At 39.1% G+C, this 17,672-nt stretch overlaps 1 protein-coding gene across 2 annotated transcripts in view; it reads left to right on the top strand.

Moving 5' to 3' along the window:
* EEFSEC (eukaryotic elongation factor, selenocysteine-tRNA specific) overlaps nucleotides 1-17,672 on the top strand; it is a 117,204-nt gene that overhangs the window by 50,927 nt on the left and 48,605 nt on the right. For both annotated transcript variants that reach the window (XM_015293369.4, XM_015293368.4), the window contains one exon: nucleotides 13,755-14,393. In XM_015293369.4, the coding sequence (XP_015148855.1) occupies nucleotides 13,755-14,393 (639 nt within the window). The remainder of the gene's footprint in view (nucleotides 1-13,754; nucleotides 14,394-17,672) is intronic.

The following is a 17,672-nucleotide window of genomic DNA, read 5'->3' as shown; positions in this document are numbered from 1 at the left end:
TTAATATTTCTCAGACATGAGGTTCCCTAAATAGTGGGAAAATGATGGAAATGACCAAGGTGGTAGGAGTCAAGATGTCTGTTCTTCCTCCTTGCAGCCAGTGTTGGGAATTAGTGAAGCTCCGACTGCTTTCAAGTCCTTCTTGCCACTTGTATACAATTTCTGTCTTCCTCTTCACTTACACTGCCCACCCAGTCTTGTTGCTTGTGCTATTAGGCTTCTACGTCCAATACGCTTTACTGTATGCAGATAAATGGTGGTCTTCTGTGAGATCACTCTGAAAAAAATATCCTTGCTGCAAGCTTCAGATTTGCTTTTGAAATAGTAGAAAGAATTCAGAGCTAATGGGATTAGTAAGAAAATTTTTAAAGAAGACAGTTGTCTTCAGTTTTCTCAGCTTATATATTATGTTTAAAACATGTCAAAGCTGAATGTTTTTCACTTTGTGGATTCCCAGAAAAATTAATATTTCCTTCAGTGTGGCTTCCTGTGTTGTTTTTTTGCTTCAAAGGACAGATGTTATTGGGAGGAAGCTGAAGTGCCTTGTAAGAACACTGTTTAAAACATAGAAATGAGAATGTGAAGGTAAGGGTTGTATCCATAGGGTAGAACTGTTTTAGTTTGGGTTTTTAATTTGTTTTGGGTATACTGCTGTATACAAGCTTCCTGTTTTAATTTGATTAAGAAAAAAGCAAAAGCATGATCAACTTTTTTTTATAAGGGAAATTCCAATTTTCATCTGTTGGGTTGCGTGTACTTTGATTATGTTTTAAAGGTTCAGATATAAGAAGAGATGGGCGAAGTGACTTTGTCAGATTGAAAAGAGGAAAAAAAGTAAGATATTAATATTTAAGCATAGCTTTCTGGTTATGGTGTAATTCACTTTAGAAAATTTAGCTGATGTATACATTATAAACAGTTGTAAAAACAGGCGTGAGATATTTGCAGTCTGTGGTGGACTGAGTTAAAGTCTGTGATGTTGGAGTTATCTGACATGCTGAGTTAACTCCACAGATCAGCACTGCGTTCTGCTCTGCATTCAGTTCTCTCTGCCGGGCAAAGTGATGAGTTCAGCAGTGAGGTTTTAAACCTGCCTTTTCTTTATTCACTTTCATCTAGCTGTGGTGTCACCAGTTGGTGCTTTTTACTTGAGTCGGGACATGGCTGGGCAGAATACAGCGGTGTGATTAATTTTTTGTAATTATGCACATTGCTTTACAATATTTATGCTTGTTTTCTTTTTGTTTCCCTGCACGTGGAAAATCAGATGTAAAGAATGTTAGTTTTAAGTTTAAATGTGACTATATTTAAGTTTTCATTAATATGTCTAAATCTCCACGTGTGTGATGTGATAACTTTCCCAAAGTGAACCTTAGCACAGCTGTAGTTTGGGACTTGTTGGACCTATGCCTATATTTGAACATGACCATGTAAAAATGACTCTTGTATCTTCCTCATGTTTCATGTGCTGTGGATGTTTCTTGGGAACCTTTATTCAGATTTTTAATTCATCTGTTTTGCCTTCTGTTTTTAAACATGGGCACTGGTAATGGATTCTGTAGGTTTAGTCTTAGCTCTGGTGGGGAAAACTGTAAGAATTGAATAGCACTAAAAAAGCTTGTTTGGAAACTGCAGTACCTGTGGTGTATATGCTGTGTGTGAGGTGGGCTTTTCTAGTATTTTCAGAAAAGATTTAATATATGTATATTAACGTGTATATACATATTCATAAATGTGTAGATAAATAATATATATTTATATAAAATATGCATATACACCCCTTTTTATAGGGAAACCTATAAACAGGAGTTTCCTTCACCCCTTTGTGATAGTCAGCTTTAGGTTTTGGTTCAGATTCTGCTTTAACAGAGTTAGCTTCATTTTGTGTTAACTCCTCCCCTCCCACCTCTCCTTTTAGCAACAATATTGGATTTTATCTATTGTGTTTAATCTGCCTTTAACTGAAATACTAAGATTCTGGTTGCTGGACTCAGAAGGTACGAATGACATAAAACTTTCACCGTATCTAGCAAGTTTAGTGGGATTTTGTGTGAGAGGCTGACACGGCTGTCTCGCTAATAATAAGAGGGAAGCATTTCTCAGAGGCCATAGGAGGTCTTATGAGTTGGGAGTGTTGGTTTTTGTTATTACAGTTTGGGTTGAAATGGGAAAAAACAGATGTCTATAGCTGCTGGTTATCCTTGGTACCACCTGGTACCATTTGCGGACACCACAGAGCTCAGTGTTTGTGTCAATCACAAAGCTTTTATTTAATGATACAAAGTCTACAGAGTGTTGAAGTAACTCTCTTTCTGATACTTATAAAAGCTTTTATCCCCTTACTACCTCCCCTCATGCAGTTAAAATTAGGTCTGACTTCTCCCTGCTATATTTAAGAGCATATTAAATCTATTTCTCATGTACATTGTGTGTGTGTGGAAATTCTATCTTGCTGGAGATCGTAACACTCTGATAACAATCAGAATTCTGCAATAATGAAAAATGCATCAGTGCTGGAACAGGCAAGTGTTGGGGCTTTTGAACCTTCGGAGGAATTTATCATATTTTTATTCGTAAATACAGCAAGCTTTAGTTTCTGTGAAGCAGATGGCTCGATGAAAACAGGAGAAGCCCAAATCGGCCCAGGCACGTGTTGAGCAAATGTCTCCAGTGAGCTCTCACCATGGTTGTGGTAAAGATCTTTACTCTTTTTGGACTTAATTGCTGGGTGATTCAGTCGCAAATATCCAGACTTGTACCTGTTGCTTAGATCCAATCCCACCAGTCTTCCAAACAGACATTTGTTTACCTCTTGTGCATCCTGGGCTTGCTCAGGTACCTTTTCAGAGCTGGTTCCTCATTGTTTCTATCTCTTTTTAACTGATAAAATTTCTGGACCAAGTACTTGAGCTATTCTGTGTTATACCTTCAGAACTGCGCTTACCAAAACATAGAACACTTTGTGTTTTGAAAGTATGAACATCTTCAGCATCATCAATTATTTTTAATATTAAAAGTCAGCAGATGGAGCCAAAGGCTTGTAGAAAAATTACTCATCCTGATATATATTAAACCACAAAGCCCGCTAAGTTTAATAATGCTTCTACTGAAACATACAGCAGCACTGCTAAACCTCATAGCAGCATCCCCTTTTCAGAGCCGTGCCTCTGTGCAGAGGGAGAGCTCACACCTTTGTATGCTGGGAACCGAAAAAGATAAGTGGGAACCTGATTTTCTTTGTGGAGTGATGTCTGTGTAAGGTTTTCTGGAGCACTGTTCACTGCTTAATCAGAGAAACTGTTATATTTTGTCAATATTTCTACTTTTCCTCTGAGCGCAGTAATTGGAACCCACTATTGAGGGTTAGGTTGGAATTCATTACAACATCATTTTCATTATTGCGCAGTTGGTGAGGTACTGAGGTTTCATGTTTTTCCTCTGAAGCAACTGAAATAAGCTGTTGCCTTAGATAACATGTCAGACTTGATATTCTAATAGGCTAACCCAATGCTTTTGGAAAATATGAACATCCTTTTGGGGTTTTGAATAGTATATTTAGGAAAGTAAAGGGGTTGAATTGTTTTCCAAACAGTATGTCGTGTATCCCACTTGACTCAAATAAAAACCCGAAGCACTAAGTGGTACCTGCCTTTTGCTGGAGAAGGGCAGAAAAAAATCTGCTGTAGTTATAAAATGACATCCAAAGGATATGCAATTAACAGTGACACTGAGCTAAGTACTATAATGCCTCAGTACTGTTTTGCTTTTTAGTAAAGATGGGAAAAAGTGTTAGTGATCACTGGTGGCAGTTTCATCAAACTACTAAGTTTCATTTTAAAGATTTTTGCACTCTGTACATCTTAAAGAATATGGAAGGTATATATGCTACATAGAACGCAGCATAAATAGTATATAATTGCATAGTTAAATATTGCACGTACTTCTTTGCTTATCTTTGCTTTGATGATCCTTGAAGCTAGGTCTCTTTAGCAACCAGTACCTTTGGGAACTTGGCTTACTGACCAAGTTTAAAGGCTTTTCTTATTTTCTTATTTCTCTCTTGTCCTCATTTGTGCTTAAATTATCCTTATCCCACTCCTCCTGTTGAGACACAGTGATAAAGCTGAAGCCAGTTGTACCGATAAGCTGGTACTCAATTTTCTCTGATTGCTGCTGGTTATGGTAGGAGTTTCTAACATAGAAGTTTTTCTTTTGAGTGTTGTGAGCAGTTCGTAGTTTTGGATTCTCTCCTGACTTACTGTGGGCCTTTCTAGTAATACATTAGATACCTTTATTTAGGGAAAACAGTCACTTCCAATAAAATCATATCCTTTCCAAGCCATATCAGTTGTGCAGAAGAAGTCATTCAACTCAGGGATGCACCATATAGTTCTGTTTTATCTTAGTCCACTGTCCTGAAATTGCAAGTCACCAAATCTTCTCGCTCTGATGGGTGTCTTTTATGTCCATATTTACTGTGGAAGAAATTCAGTGCCTTTTTGAAATAAAGGCCACATAAATTCATGACATAGGAAGACAGTGCGTGTTTGCTGTATTTAAGCGAGCCTTCTGGATATACAGTCCAACGTTAGCATTGATTTGTGCTGAGATAAAGGCTGATATCCTCTGTGTCATGTTGCTGTCAAAGATAAGAGCAAATGCTGTTTTGATTTTTGAGAGAAGAATGCTTTGGCTAATGAAGACCAGTTGGTAGATGTAGTGGCTGGTGCGGTGGGGTCTGCTTAGCAGGGACATTGTGAAAGGCAGCAGGGACTTCTCAGTGTTACAGTGAGGTGCGTTTTGAGTTGAGAATTCTTGCTTTTGTCTTCTTTGAAAATACTCTTCTGATAGCGTTTATGTTGCCTAGACTTTTAGCAGAGAGCAGACCTAATGGGATACCTTTTTTCCAGAGGTATCTACCTCCATAGTGTATGTGGGGGAGCTGTTCTTATGCGTTTCTCAGTCGTTTAAAGTTGGGAACGTATGTACAATTACAACACGTAGTGCACCAAGAGAAAAAGTGGTTATGTGGTTTGCACTATTTAGGAAGCACTTAGTCCCAGAATTCTGGGTGATGGGAGAAAAAAAGAACTGGTGGGTAAGTTTGATAAGCTTCCTTTGGACTGCATCCAGTCATCTCAAAGAACTTCTTGTGGCCTGCACCTCTTGGATGACATATAACTTCAGCTTTAATTTAAAAAGAAAAGGTTCCAGCTTTTGAGACTGAAGGAGAGAGAGTTGCTGTGTTACAGCCCCACCTCTGCAGACAGGGACATGGGTAGCCTTCCCCAGTTCTTGCAATGTGGCCTGGTTGCAGTACATCAAAATGCCATTGGCCATGTCACCAAAGGCTTTCTCAGCAGCATGTGCAGCAAATGTAAAACGCAAAGATGGAAATGAAAAGTGGCTCAAGGAAAGAAACGTAGGAGAAGAGAAAAAGCAAGAAAAGCTGGTTTTGGTGTGCCCTAAGACTGTATAAAGTGCTAAAAGGTTTATTTGCTGTGTAAATGTAAATACCATTACATGCTGATGTTAAGTCCCCTCTCTCATAGGCTTTAGTTCCCACCTCAATTTAACCAAGCTTCTGTCTTTGGCAGTGATCTGCTGTCAGAAGTCCTTGTGTGCTGGCTCTTGTGTTGTTGTCTATATCCTTGATATGTAAGCTCGATGAGTAGTTAATTCCTTGAGGATTAAAAACTACATATATAACAATAATAAAATCTTGACACAGTGAATCAATGAAACAACAAAATCAGCAACAGAAGGAAAATCATTTTGTTTATTTACCCCAGATAGTAAACAGAACACTATCCCAGAGAATCCTGCTATACGTTGGCCATGCCTTGGTGGCATGTGAAGCTGTGCTTCCCAGTCCCATGCTTTTGCTGCAGGTGCTGGCACACTCGGTACTGGGGAACTTGTTTGAAAATGAAACTATTTCACACAGATAAAGAAAAATACTGAAATATGTTGGTGTTCTAATTTGTCTGGATCTTGATGAAGGATTAAAATCATGTCAGTAGGACGACTACTGAAAAAATCGTGCTGGAAGGGTGTAAAATACAGAAATATTTATTCACCTGATGACAACCGAAAGGCCTGGGTGAGTAGGGAGTGTGTTTAAAGGATAATAGTTTGGGGTTCTGTCACTTGAATACGTTTGACAGCCCCCTGGCTGTCATTGTCAGAATATCCTAAGTGTGCTTTGCAGCATGTACAAGGAATTACTTCTTTTTATTCTCAAACCTAGATTTTCTGAAGTTGGACAGCTTTCCTGTAGCAAGCTAACAAATCCTTCAGAGGCAAAGAAGTCACAACTCTACGTCTGTTGTAAAAGCTTGTTGTATCAGAGGTGAGGGACCCTTTTCAGTAGTTAATCAAAAAGATCTATGCAAACAAGCAAGGGGATTTTTGTCCTCAGTACAGAGCCTGACATTGTTCGGTGAACCTTCGTGATCTCGTAGGCTGCGGCGTGCTCTTGTGGGCTGGGACCCCTTAATAAAAACCTGGGGCTCTGGGTGCACAAATTCGTAGCAGCTGTCACAGCTGGGCTGTGGTGAAGTTTGGTCAAGACCCTTTGAACTTTTTATTTCACACTAATCCCATTTAGTGTGATCAATATACGGACCTCCAGCTCCTAGGCCTGTTAATTAGGTGTCAAGTGTTGGGCTGGCCAGTGTCAGGCTGTAAAATACAAACACGGGAGAGACTATCAGTAGGGAAGTGAAGTGTTTATTGTCTGAATGTATAAGAGCCATAGTTCTGCACAGTTGCCTTCTTAGCCTGAGATGTCCTTAGGAATCTGTAGAGTCTCTTGCTTCTCTCAGGTAAATGGAGGATTAAAGAAACGTTTTGCCAAAGATATGGTGTGGTTGGGCACTGTAAAAAGATCCAGTTCCAATGATAATTGTACAGTATACTACCCAATTCTTATAATTGGTTATTAGGATAGTCCTTTTTCTCCCCCTCTCTCTTTGCCTTTTTTTCCCCCCCCTCTTAATAAAAACGCTTAATTGTTCTGTAGCTCTTTGCTTTGAACACAGGAGTTTAAGATGGGATTCCTTTCTTGTTTTGCGTAGGTACTTCAGAAATGAAGTTTCTTTCAGGACTTCACCAATATTTTCTTTAACTTGTGCTCTGCAGCATTCGGGGAATAGACAGGATAACTTAGATCTTCATTTCCCCACCTCAAAGAATCTCAGGGGTTTTTCCAACTCCCCCATCTTTTGCTCTTTATCGTTCAAGGAAGGGTAAATATGTAGAATGATATTTCAGCTTTCATACATTTTCAGGTTCCTTTATTTCAGTCTTCCTGTGACAGAAAGTACTGGGGAGTTGTGAGTAGTTTGTTTCATCTCCTTTGAAGAAAAACTTAAATTTATAATCCCAGATCAGACCTTTCCTATAACTCATGCAACTCATCCTGTTAACTGTTTTAATATATAGCACCACTATTTCATTAAACAACATCTAGGAATAATTAGTTCAGCAACGATGCCTAGGAACAAAAGCCCTTGATTTCGTTTAACTTTATAAGTTGGTCTCTTTTGATCTGCAAGAACACATCTGGGGCCTTTAAGAAAGCAGAAAGAAAAATATTAAACGTTTAGTAAGGCTGTTGGTAGAGATTTTGAAGCACAGTAACCCTTTGGTACCAGGATGTAGCTCAGAGGTGCAAAAAAGCGTGAACTTCTTATTTTGTAAGTGCATGGCACCTCCATACGGTTTGATGCTGTTTTTTGCTAGGAAAGGACCACTCTGTGTTGTCTTTATTTCCAGTGTAATAAGATGGTCACTTCATCTCCTCCGTGCCATTTTCCCCCTCTGTTTTTCTGCCCTTTCTTCCCCAAGCTGCATATGAATGGGTTCATCAACATCACTGCTGTAAACCTGACTTTTGGTTTTACCATGTATCTGCACATTAGGATTTGATTTTGCTGTGCCAAACTTTGCACTGCGCTGCTTTCTTCCCTTAATACCATAGAATTGTCATCTGAGGTGGTAGGGAGAAATCGTTTGTTCTTTACTGGAGACTCAAATGCTCAGATTTTGAAAATTTACAATATGCAACATAAGTTTACTCATCTAATCTTCATCACTGTTACTGTCTTGGATTAGAAACTGATTTGCAGTCCAGCTCTGTAACATTTACCACCTAAAATACCTTTCTTGAGGAAAAGCTTACAGATTTTGTATACCAATTATTTTTAGTTTCACAAACTAAAAAGGATTTTTTGCAAAAACCACGTTTACAAATAGTAAGTAATTCCTTTTCTTCTTCACATAGCGAAAGTAGCCTTTGTTTTGATTGCAATTAGTGCAAGGAATTCACTAGGAGTAGTACCATGTCATTTGATTTGTTCACGTGTGCATACTTGTGTTGCTCCTTTGGTGGTGCATTGCACTAGAGTGCTGTTGTTTCCATTCCAAGTATTCCAGAGAAAATGCACTAACTGTAATGATTTGTACTAATGTTTGCCACAATTAATGAAGCCTACCAGATCTCTTAGTAATTATTAATATCTTTTGTTTCATTTTATGTAAATCAAGTCTTCTATAAGCAAGACTGTTTTAGAGGAGGGATGGGAGAATTTTGTTCATGAAAAATGATTTTGTTCTATGTTTTTTTCCTCTTGACCTGTCAAAATAGAAGTGAAAAGACCTGAAAATATTATTTTTCATTACAGGTTTATTTTTAAATTCAGCTTTATGTTCAGTCCGTGTTTGTTTTCTTTAGTGAGCCTTTAACTCCAAGGTTGTGACCTAATAATGACCTCTTCTTTCCACTCGCAATTGCTTTTGACCTACTCCATTAAGTAAAAAGAAATAACCTAACAGAAGGGTAACCAGATCACTGCTACCACACCAAGGAAACAGGCAGGCTTTGGGATGCTCTTCTTTAATCTCTCTATCCACAGAGCCTTCATTTTAATTTGCAAAATTGAACCCAGATCGAGAGCAGTAAAGCCTGAATACGGTAAATATTCATGCCTCAGTGATCTAGAGTGGCTCCATTACATTTCAGAGATTGGGAGAATTACCTTTTGGATTATGTATATTCATGGGCTGATTTTTATTTGAGATATAATATTACTCACATTGGGCTACATGTCACACATTCTACCAAAACCAGCCTTCTCACAAAGCTCCAAATGTTCCTTACATGTAAAACTTTTACTTCTTTAGCCTATAGTTTTCCCCTTTTATGCTTTTCAAAGACTGGCAGTAAACAAATTTCTTTTAAAGAAGAAGGGAAAAAAATCCCAGTAGAAGTTCTTCTATAAAACCTTCAACCCTGTGTTTACTGTGATACATTCTTTTGCATGTGACTTTGAAGTCTTCAGATAAAAGTATTATTATTGTTCTAAACCAAAATCTATTTGGAGGGGAAAAAAGAATTCAGTTCATTTTGTTGGAAGAAAATTCCAGGCAGCCTTTCTTTAACCTATCATTTTGTACTATTCCTGAGTTCTTCTTGGATTTTTTTTTCTTTGAAAAATATTTTTTGAAATATATTTTGATAAGATGCAGAAATTTTAATTGGTATGTAAATTTTAAGCTTATTCTATACCACAGTTTTACTATGGGTCTGATGTTCTGTGCGCAGATGCTTAACGGCTAAATTCAATAGCATAGCATATACTTGTAAAATGCATACCTTGCTATCTGAGTGACAGACTGCACGTGCAGTACTGCTTATAGTTAAGGAATATTAAGATGTCAAGTAACCTTTTTTTGGTACAACCTTTGAGAGATCTTAGTTGTCTTTAGGTGAGAGGATGTACATTAGACATCTGACTACTTCCTTCGCCGCATCCGTGGAGCACGGGGATCAGTTCCCTGCCTAAAGTCCTGTGCATCCCGTATGGCTGTTAGGATGCTCTTTTGGCTGAAAATGCTATGAAATGCTAAATACTCTGAAAAATCAGCCTTCTGCTTTCAAAAACTGCACGCTGTGGTTTTTCTCGGGAATTAAGACCATGACAAATGATGCAGTGAAATTTTCTATTTGCAGGTGAGAGGCAATGCCATGTTATATCACAAGGGTGAGGTGTTGACTGAACTTCACTAATTAAACAAGTATTTGATGGTTTACAGCAGATAACAAATACGGGGCAGTCCAGTCGGAAGAAAAGAAATGGAGAACTGTTTCTTACTCAGTGAGCTTTGTTCATCCTTGCATTGGATAGATCAGGCTTTGAAAAAGTTTGAGATTATATACTCAAAAGCTACAGGAGAATGCCTATGCACAAAAGGTCACTTAACATCGTGTGCCAAATCTTAATCTTGACACTTGCTAATTTTTGATTTGTGATTGTCTGAATGAATATAACGTGCTTGTAATTTAATTTAAAAATATAACATAAAGCAGAGCAGCGTGAGAGTATGATCATTGACCCGTTGCTTTATTTACTGAGTGCACAGACATATTTTAGATGCTGTGAAAGGAATTAAGGTAAGGAGATTTTCCTATCCCCTCTTATACTGCTTTGTTCCTATACTGCAGTGCAGGCTGCTCAGGATGTGGAGTTATTTTAACAGGAGGAGGAGTATATTAAATAAAATCTGATAGCATGTGTGTGGCATTACGTAAGTACCACAGCGATCATTTAGTGATGCACTTAAAACTTCAATTAAGAGTTTAGGTAAAAGAACCATTCCATGTGAAATATATAGCATGTGGAAGAAAAAGATTTCTTTCTTGGAGCCAAAGTGAGGCTATGGACAAAGAGACAAAGAGTTGGTTCTAGAAATATTCCAGACCTTTCAGAAAGTTGTTGTTGATGTCACTCGGATGCTGTGAGTCATTATGTTGTGGAATTATTTCCTACCAAGGCTGCTGCTGTTTGCAGGTGGTTCTAACTGCCATGGGGATGTTGACTTGGAAGAGGTGGCTTTCCATGGCCTGATCATAGGGCAGTGTCTGTTATTGCTGTTCAGTGATGTGCTATTGACGACTCTCGATAGTTGTCTAGTTCTTCACATAATGTTTTAAGAACATTAAAGTGATTGTACAAATTTAAAATAACAAAAATGAAAGGTAAGCTAAATTTGCACAATGTAAGATTTCAACATGTGGCTTTTGATTTATGTGATGAGATGCAATCGGTTCCATGTTTACCTACACTGTTTCCATCCAATGAGGTCTATCATTCTGAAGTTATACTCGATATTGTTCATGGTGTGCTCAGAAAACAGGAAGTTGGTGATGTAGAGCTGCTTCAGCTCTTGTGATTTGATCCAGTGGGTGCAGATCAACTCAGCGATTCGCTTTGCTGCTGCTTCTGTGTCTGACCTTTTGGAGGGGATGCAATTCCAAATCAGTTCTTGTGTGAGCTGACCTCTACCTGAAATCACCTTGTTTTGCTCAGACTCTAATTCCTTCATGCATTATACTCTTGAAACTTACGTTGTGCTGTATGATCCTTTTACGGTTGATTCTAGTACTGAGATTCACACCGTCCGTGGTTGTTGAAGGTGGAAAGTTTAATCACCAGCATTATCACATCTGACAGTCTTTCTGTATTGTTTGGTCTGTTTTTCATATGGAAGTTTCAGCACTGTAGGACTTGCTCATTTTTTTGAAACATATATTCACAATATCCTTTTTTCTAAACAAATCCTCTCAATTATTTGTGGTATTACCAGTATTTCCATAAGCTGTATAGCTGCTAGATTATTTTAAAAAACAAACTAAACTTTCTGTACGTTGCTTTTGACCATGTTTTCCTGGCTTCTTTGGAGAGCTTTTATATTCCAGCTAGTCAAGATTTTAGTTCAGCCAATAAACTTTTCGTCTACTCTATTTTGATCCAAGTTCCTGCAATTAGTTCCCCGATTACTCTTTTTCTTCCTTATGCTCTACAGTCTTTTCTTAATGTTGCTTATATTGGTGATGTTGGGAAGCCAAGTATTTGTGCCCTTCAAATAGAGTTGGCAGACTCTGTAGAAAAAGGAGAAGGTGAAAAACAATTTCATTTCTACTGAGACACTTCATCCAAGGCACAGAAGGAGGTGGAGGTTTTCAGTATTATCCTGCTAGTAATTAATTCTGTGATTAATAAGGTTAACTTTTCTAGACTGTTCTGAGTAGTCTAACCTGAACGAGGTCCTCAAAGTTCTGTGGCATACCAAAAACGAAGCCCAGATCTGCTGCGCTTTATCCTTAAATCCTTAATTTGGAATTCTCTTTATTGCTGCTCGTGTTTTTTGGACTCTGACTTTCAGGAATAGAAAATTAAGGAATGGGCAAGGATTAGAAGATGGATTGCTAAGGGGCATGCAGTGGTTGGGGATTGATTTGAGAATAGTTACAGCTGAGCAAGACATAATAACGGCTTGAATGCTGAGAATTGCACAGTAGCATCTGGCGTGAAGCTTTTCTTAGTACCAATTCCACAGCTGTCAAAAGGGAAGAGAGCAGAAAAGAAAATGATACTGAGAGTGGAGATCCGCTACCAATTTTGTTCTGTGCACATTCATAGTAAAATCTATTGTATATTGACAAAAAACACTACAGAAATGATCTTTGGAACAGAGCATTCCCATGGAGAGTTCAGTTCTTGGATCTGAATTTTGAGGTTTCAGCCCTTCACAAATGATGTGTGTAACTTTTCTGTGCTGAAGGCTGGTGTCCAAGTACTTGATATTTATTTAGGAGAAAAGTGTGTTTTTTATTGCCAAAAGCACCATTTCAGTATTGAAAGCTTGCTATATAATGTAGGAACGTCAGGCAGAGTGGTTACCTATCCAACATCCATTAGAAGGAATGCAACAGGTGGCAACATAGGCAAATTATCAGAAGAAAAACATATGGTTTCACACAGACCAGATAAGTTCTTGAAGGATGGTTTACGGAAGTCGAAATGAAGCCTTGTTAAACTAAATTGCCTCGGTCTGATTGACTAGAGCCAAGACTGATCTTTAAAAGCTGATTTCATCCTTATGCTGAAGAACTCCTTTAAATAAGAAATAGAATAGCAAGCTTATTAGATTTTAGTATGGACAGATATTTTAATAATTTCAATCAGTGGACAATACTGTAATTCTCATATGAAGAATCATCACAGATGGAACACCAGATTTAGTGGCAGGTGATGCAAACCTGATTTATAAACACAGATATTTGCAGGAAAACTCCCTTTTTTTTCTTTTTTGTGATATCTAGAATTGAATGGGCTATGAAGCCTTAGATTTTTGTATTACTAATTATTTTGATGTGATACTTTACAACACGTAATGGTGCTCAGCGTTGTACAAACACTGAGGAAAATAACTTTTTTCTGAGCACTTGACAGTTTTTAACCAAGTCAAAAAAGTGATTGAAAAGGATTTTGTGGAAGGAATGAGAAAGCAGTGAGGCAGATGTGTGGCTAGATACTGTACTACTATGTTTTTGCTGGTGTAGATGATTAAGGGAAGAATGCATTAAGTAAGCTATTCTATGGTGAGAGTAGATAGTGTGCAGGTGTGGCAGCAGAGATGGAGCAAATATCAGTATAATTGCAGCTGTGGTAATTCTTGAGTTTGATAGGCAGAAGCACTCAAAATATGTTAAGAGGCTCAAATTCCTAGTATTTTTAAATGATTGATAGAGGCGTGTTCTCAGTCTGTTCACTTTGAGTTTTGAATGTTGGATTCTTCCAGAAGGACAGTCTCCTTAGAAGTGACAACGATGTGACGTATGACTTTATGCTTGTGATGTGCTCGTGTGCAATTCTATTTCATTTTCTTTCTTGCTCTTTCATTGACAGGTGACAAAGAAAGTCAAGTCTATGCAGATGTTCCATACTCCTGTAACATATGCCATGCAGGGTGACAGAGTAGGTATCTGTGTGACCCAGTTTGATCCTAAACTTCTGGAACGAGGCCTGATTTGTACCCCAGAATCACTTCACACCATCCATGCTGCAATAATTTCCCTGAAGAAAATCCAGTATTTTCGAGGAGCGCTTCAGACAAAGGCTAAGTTTCATATCACAGTCGGTCATGAAACGGTCATGGGAAGAGTGATGTTTTTCAGTCCGGCTCCTGCTGATTTCAATGAAGAAATTCAAGAAAATGTTTTTGATTTTGATAAAGACTATCTTTATCAAGAGGAGTACTTGTCCAAGGACTCAAAGCCTTCAGAGGAGAATAAAGAAAATGGCCAATCAGAAGTCCAGCTGCCAAAACAACAGTGGGCTTTGCTAGAGTTTGAAAAACCCGTCACTTGCCCTAAGCTGTGCCTTGTGATTGGTTCCAAGCTGGATACAGATATTCATGCGAATACCTGCAGGTTAGCGTTCCACGGGGTGCTGCTCCAAGGCATGGAAGACAAGAACTACGCAGAGACTTTCCTTCCAAAGCTGAAAGTGTACAAACAAAAGCACAAAGAAGGACAAGTGGAGAGGGTAAGTTGTCCTTTCAATGCTATACACTGGAGAGGGGAATCTTTGTTCTGTGTGAGAGCGCACATTGATGTGCTGTGGAATTTTCATTGTTACAGCTGAGATTATATCATTTTCTTACATTTATATACCTAGTGTATTATGTATTTCCTGTTTGCAAAGAGTTGGAGACGATTCCTCAAGACTGACAAGTTTATGTAGGTCAGTACAGCATCAAGTAATGTGATACTGTTTTTTTCATTGATCTTTTTGCTGGTCTAGCCATTGTGTTTTTCCTGCAAACTTGCCTTGTTTGTATGCCTTCCCAAGTGGGTCAGCTGTTCTTGTCCCACTTGACAAAGCCTCCACTTGTCCACTGATTCGTTTAACACAGCAGTACATTGAAAATATGTATGCTACACATAAATACATCTACCTATATAAATAACTTAATTGCTTACCCCTAGATGAACAAAACTGATGACAATTTTAGCAAATCCTACTTGATGAGTTAGTTTTCCAGGTGTATTATTAAACTTCTGGATAAGAAACTATCAGTTTTTATTTTCCCAATTCAAATCCAATGATTTGAACAAAACATTTGGCAATCTCAGTGCTTCTTTTCAAAATTCCATTGAAACTGTTTTGAGTATTGAACAAGGTCCCTTCTTACTTTGCTGTAGGAGACTAAACAATTGTCAGCATAGCTTATCACATTTGCAATTTATAGTGCAGACTTCTTTGAATACTTTTATGTTTGTTTTACTAATATAACAGTAAAAATAAATCACGTTCCTTCTCCTTCTTCTAAATGCTTCTCTATATTAATCAAATAGGCTATGTATGTTTCCCTCCCTTTCTCTCAAAGGATTCTGTTTTTGCTTTTTCAAGCAAAGTCACTCCTTCGTGTTTCCACTGCTGATTTCAGAGGCCATTCTTCTCAAATGAACTAGGAGACTTCATTGTCAGAATTCCTAAACTGTTTCTTTTTGGATGCTGATCTTGTCACTAGGAAGGTAGCTAGCAGAGGAGGGAATCTGTAGCTTTCTAGAATCTTCTCTTTATTAAGATGAGTTGTAAGAGATGCTGGAATCAGTAGTTGCCCTTCATGTTAGGTGTATTGTGTTTCCCTTGTTTGAAATGGCTGGCTACCTTTCTCTTTGGCTGCTGGTACTGAGCTGGAACACCAAATTGCAGGCAGTCTGTCCTCTAAGCTGCAGAGAAGAAAGACCAAATGTAAATGTCTGGATCTCAATCTGCTCATTTTTCTTTTCATTATTATGATTGCTCTAATCTGAACTCATGAAACATTTCCCTTCGTCACTACTAAAAACATACTTGCTTGTGGCCAGACCATGCTGCCAATATCCAGAGAGACCTGGCTTACCATGTGCTGTTGTTTCTCTGTGGCTGTTAGGAATATGAATGGGAACAAAAGTTGGTGTGACCCATGGAGACGCATGCTGTTTGGTTCTTGTTTAACTGAACTTATCATGGCACTTGTATATGGGAGTGCAAAACTTGTGGAGTGCTGTGAGAAGGTGATTTAACTGGCTTTGCACTTAGCCTTGCTCATATGCTTTTAGTGGCTTTCTTTATGTAATCTTAAATTTCTTTACTGGTTTACTTCTGCTATTGATTTTTTTTTTTTTTAGTGTGTAAATAGTAGAATAACATTAGTCAGATAATTCATATGTGAATTTCATGTTGATAAAATAACTAGTGAATGTAGGTTGAATATTTTGCTAACACAGTAATTTACTGAGTATGGTGAACGATTCTGCTATCTTCCATTGCCCTTTAAAATAAAGAGCCATGGAGGTTACCTTATCCTTTTCCTAAGTGTTGCGTGGTGTTCCCTGCCTATGGGCCACAGTCAGTGCGTATGAATACTGACAGGCTCTGTGTATGGGTAGCTGCCACCAAGCCATCTGTCTGTCTGCAGGTTGGGTTTGCTCTCAGGTCTGCACAGCTTGGAAGCGTTTCCCCTCTTGCACAAGAGCAAAACTGGTGCTGGAAATTCAGGGGCACGAAGGGACTGGGGATGGCTGGTGGGGAGGGGACTGTGCTGGTTACCAAGGCGTGCTAGGGAAGTACTGGGGGCACTTGTGGGAGCTCCTGTAATGTCTGCGCTTTCGTGGAGCAGAGAGCAGCAGGAACAATTGGGTGGTACAGTGACTTTTTTTAGTACACAAAGTCACTAGCTAATAGAAAATCTGAATCAGCTGGGCCCACCCTGCTGCTGAATGGCTGCTGGATGGCTGGAGATTAGGATCACTGGATTTAGGGTGTCTATTCTTGGCACTGATGCAGGAAAATTTCGTTGTCTGAGTAAGGAAGCCTTCCTCCCCACACACCTTCCCTGGGGAGGCATTAAAAATGTAAAACTAAAAAGTACACATTACCTTCATGAGAAGTGAACTCCTCCAGAGAATGCTGTTGGGAAAGATGGGTGGTGTGGCGTGGCTGCCTGAGAGGGGAGTGGGCAGTGCCCCCCCAGCAGCTCCCTGGGGTCTGCGGCCCCCTGCTCACTGCTGGGATTGGAGTCAGCTGATTGACCCAGGAGAAGTCAGGCAGCTGTGGTTGGGCTTTTTGTTCTTACTCTGATTCGTTGAGTGCTTGCATGGCTGTGGGGGCAGAGACCTGCCCAATGGGCAGTTTTGCAGAACTTTGGCTGGCTGACAAATGTACTTTACATAGGAAAAAGTGCTAGGCTGGCAACAGGTGCCTTGTACTTATTTAAAGTAAAACGCGGTGCTGAGAGCGCTATTGCAAACAGCAGCACTACCTTAAGGACAGGGATGTGAGAGTCTTAGCAAAAAAGAAAAAAAAAAAGCAGATCATGTGCTGAGAAAGCTTGCCCCTTGGAATGGTGGTTGTGGGGAGCTGCAGCAGGCCAGCAGCCCTCAGAGGCAGACAAGGAAATAATGAGGATTAACAGCAACTACTGGCCCTGGTTGGATGCTCAGTTCTGCATGGGAAGGAGGCTTGTGTTCATCCTAACCAACTCTGAAATATCTCCCTCTCTGAACTTTGCTTCTGTGCGGCCTCACAGCTTAATTCCAGTGTGAGTCACAGAGCTGTTACTCAGTTCCCGGGATAAACCCTTTGTGTTTATCATGTTATTTGCTCTCTGGCTTCCCTGGATATGTAGGTTGACTGCAGTGATCTTCGGCTGAAAGGTGAACTGTAGAAGTGCATCGTGCTTTCCTGTGTGACTCAGAAATTCTGTCTGTTTTGAGAAGTGTTTGCACAAGCAGGATTTATCTGAGGATGGCTGTCGCAGGGTCTTATTGTAGAGGA

Source organism: Gallus gallus, chromosome 12 (genome assembly GCF_016699485.2).
Source record: "Gallus gallus isolate bGalGal1 chromosome 12, bGalGal1.mat.broiler.GRCg7b, whole genome shotgun sequence".
NCBI classification, from domain to species: Eukaryota; Metazoa; Chordata; class Aves; order Galliformes; family Phasianidae; genus Gallus; species Gallus gallus.
This window is presented reverse-complemented; position numbering and strand designations above follow the sequence as displayed.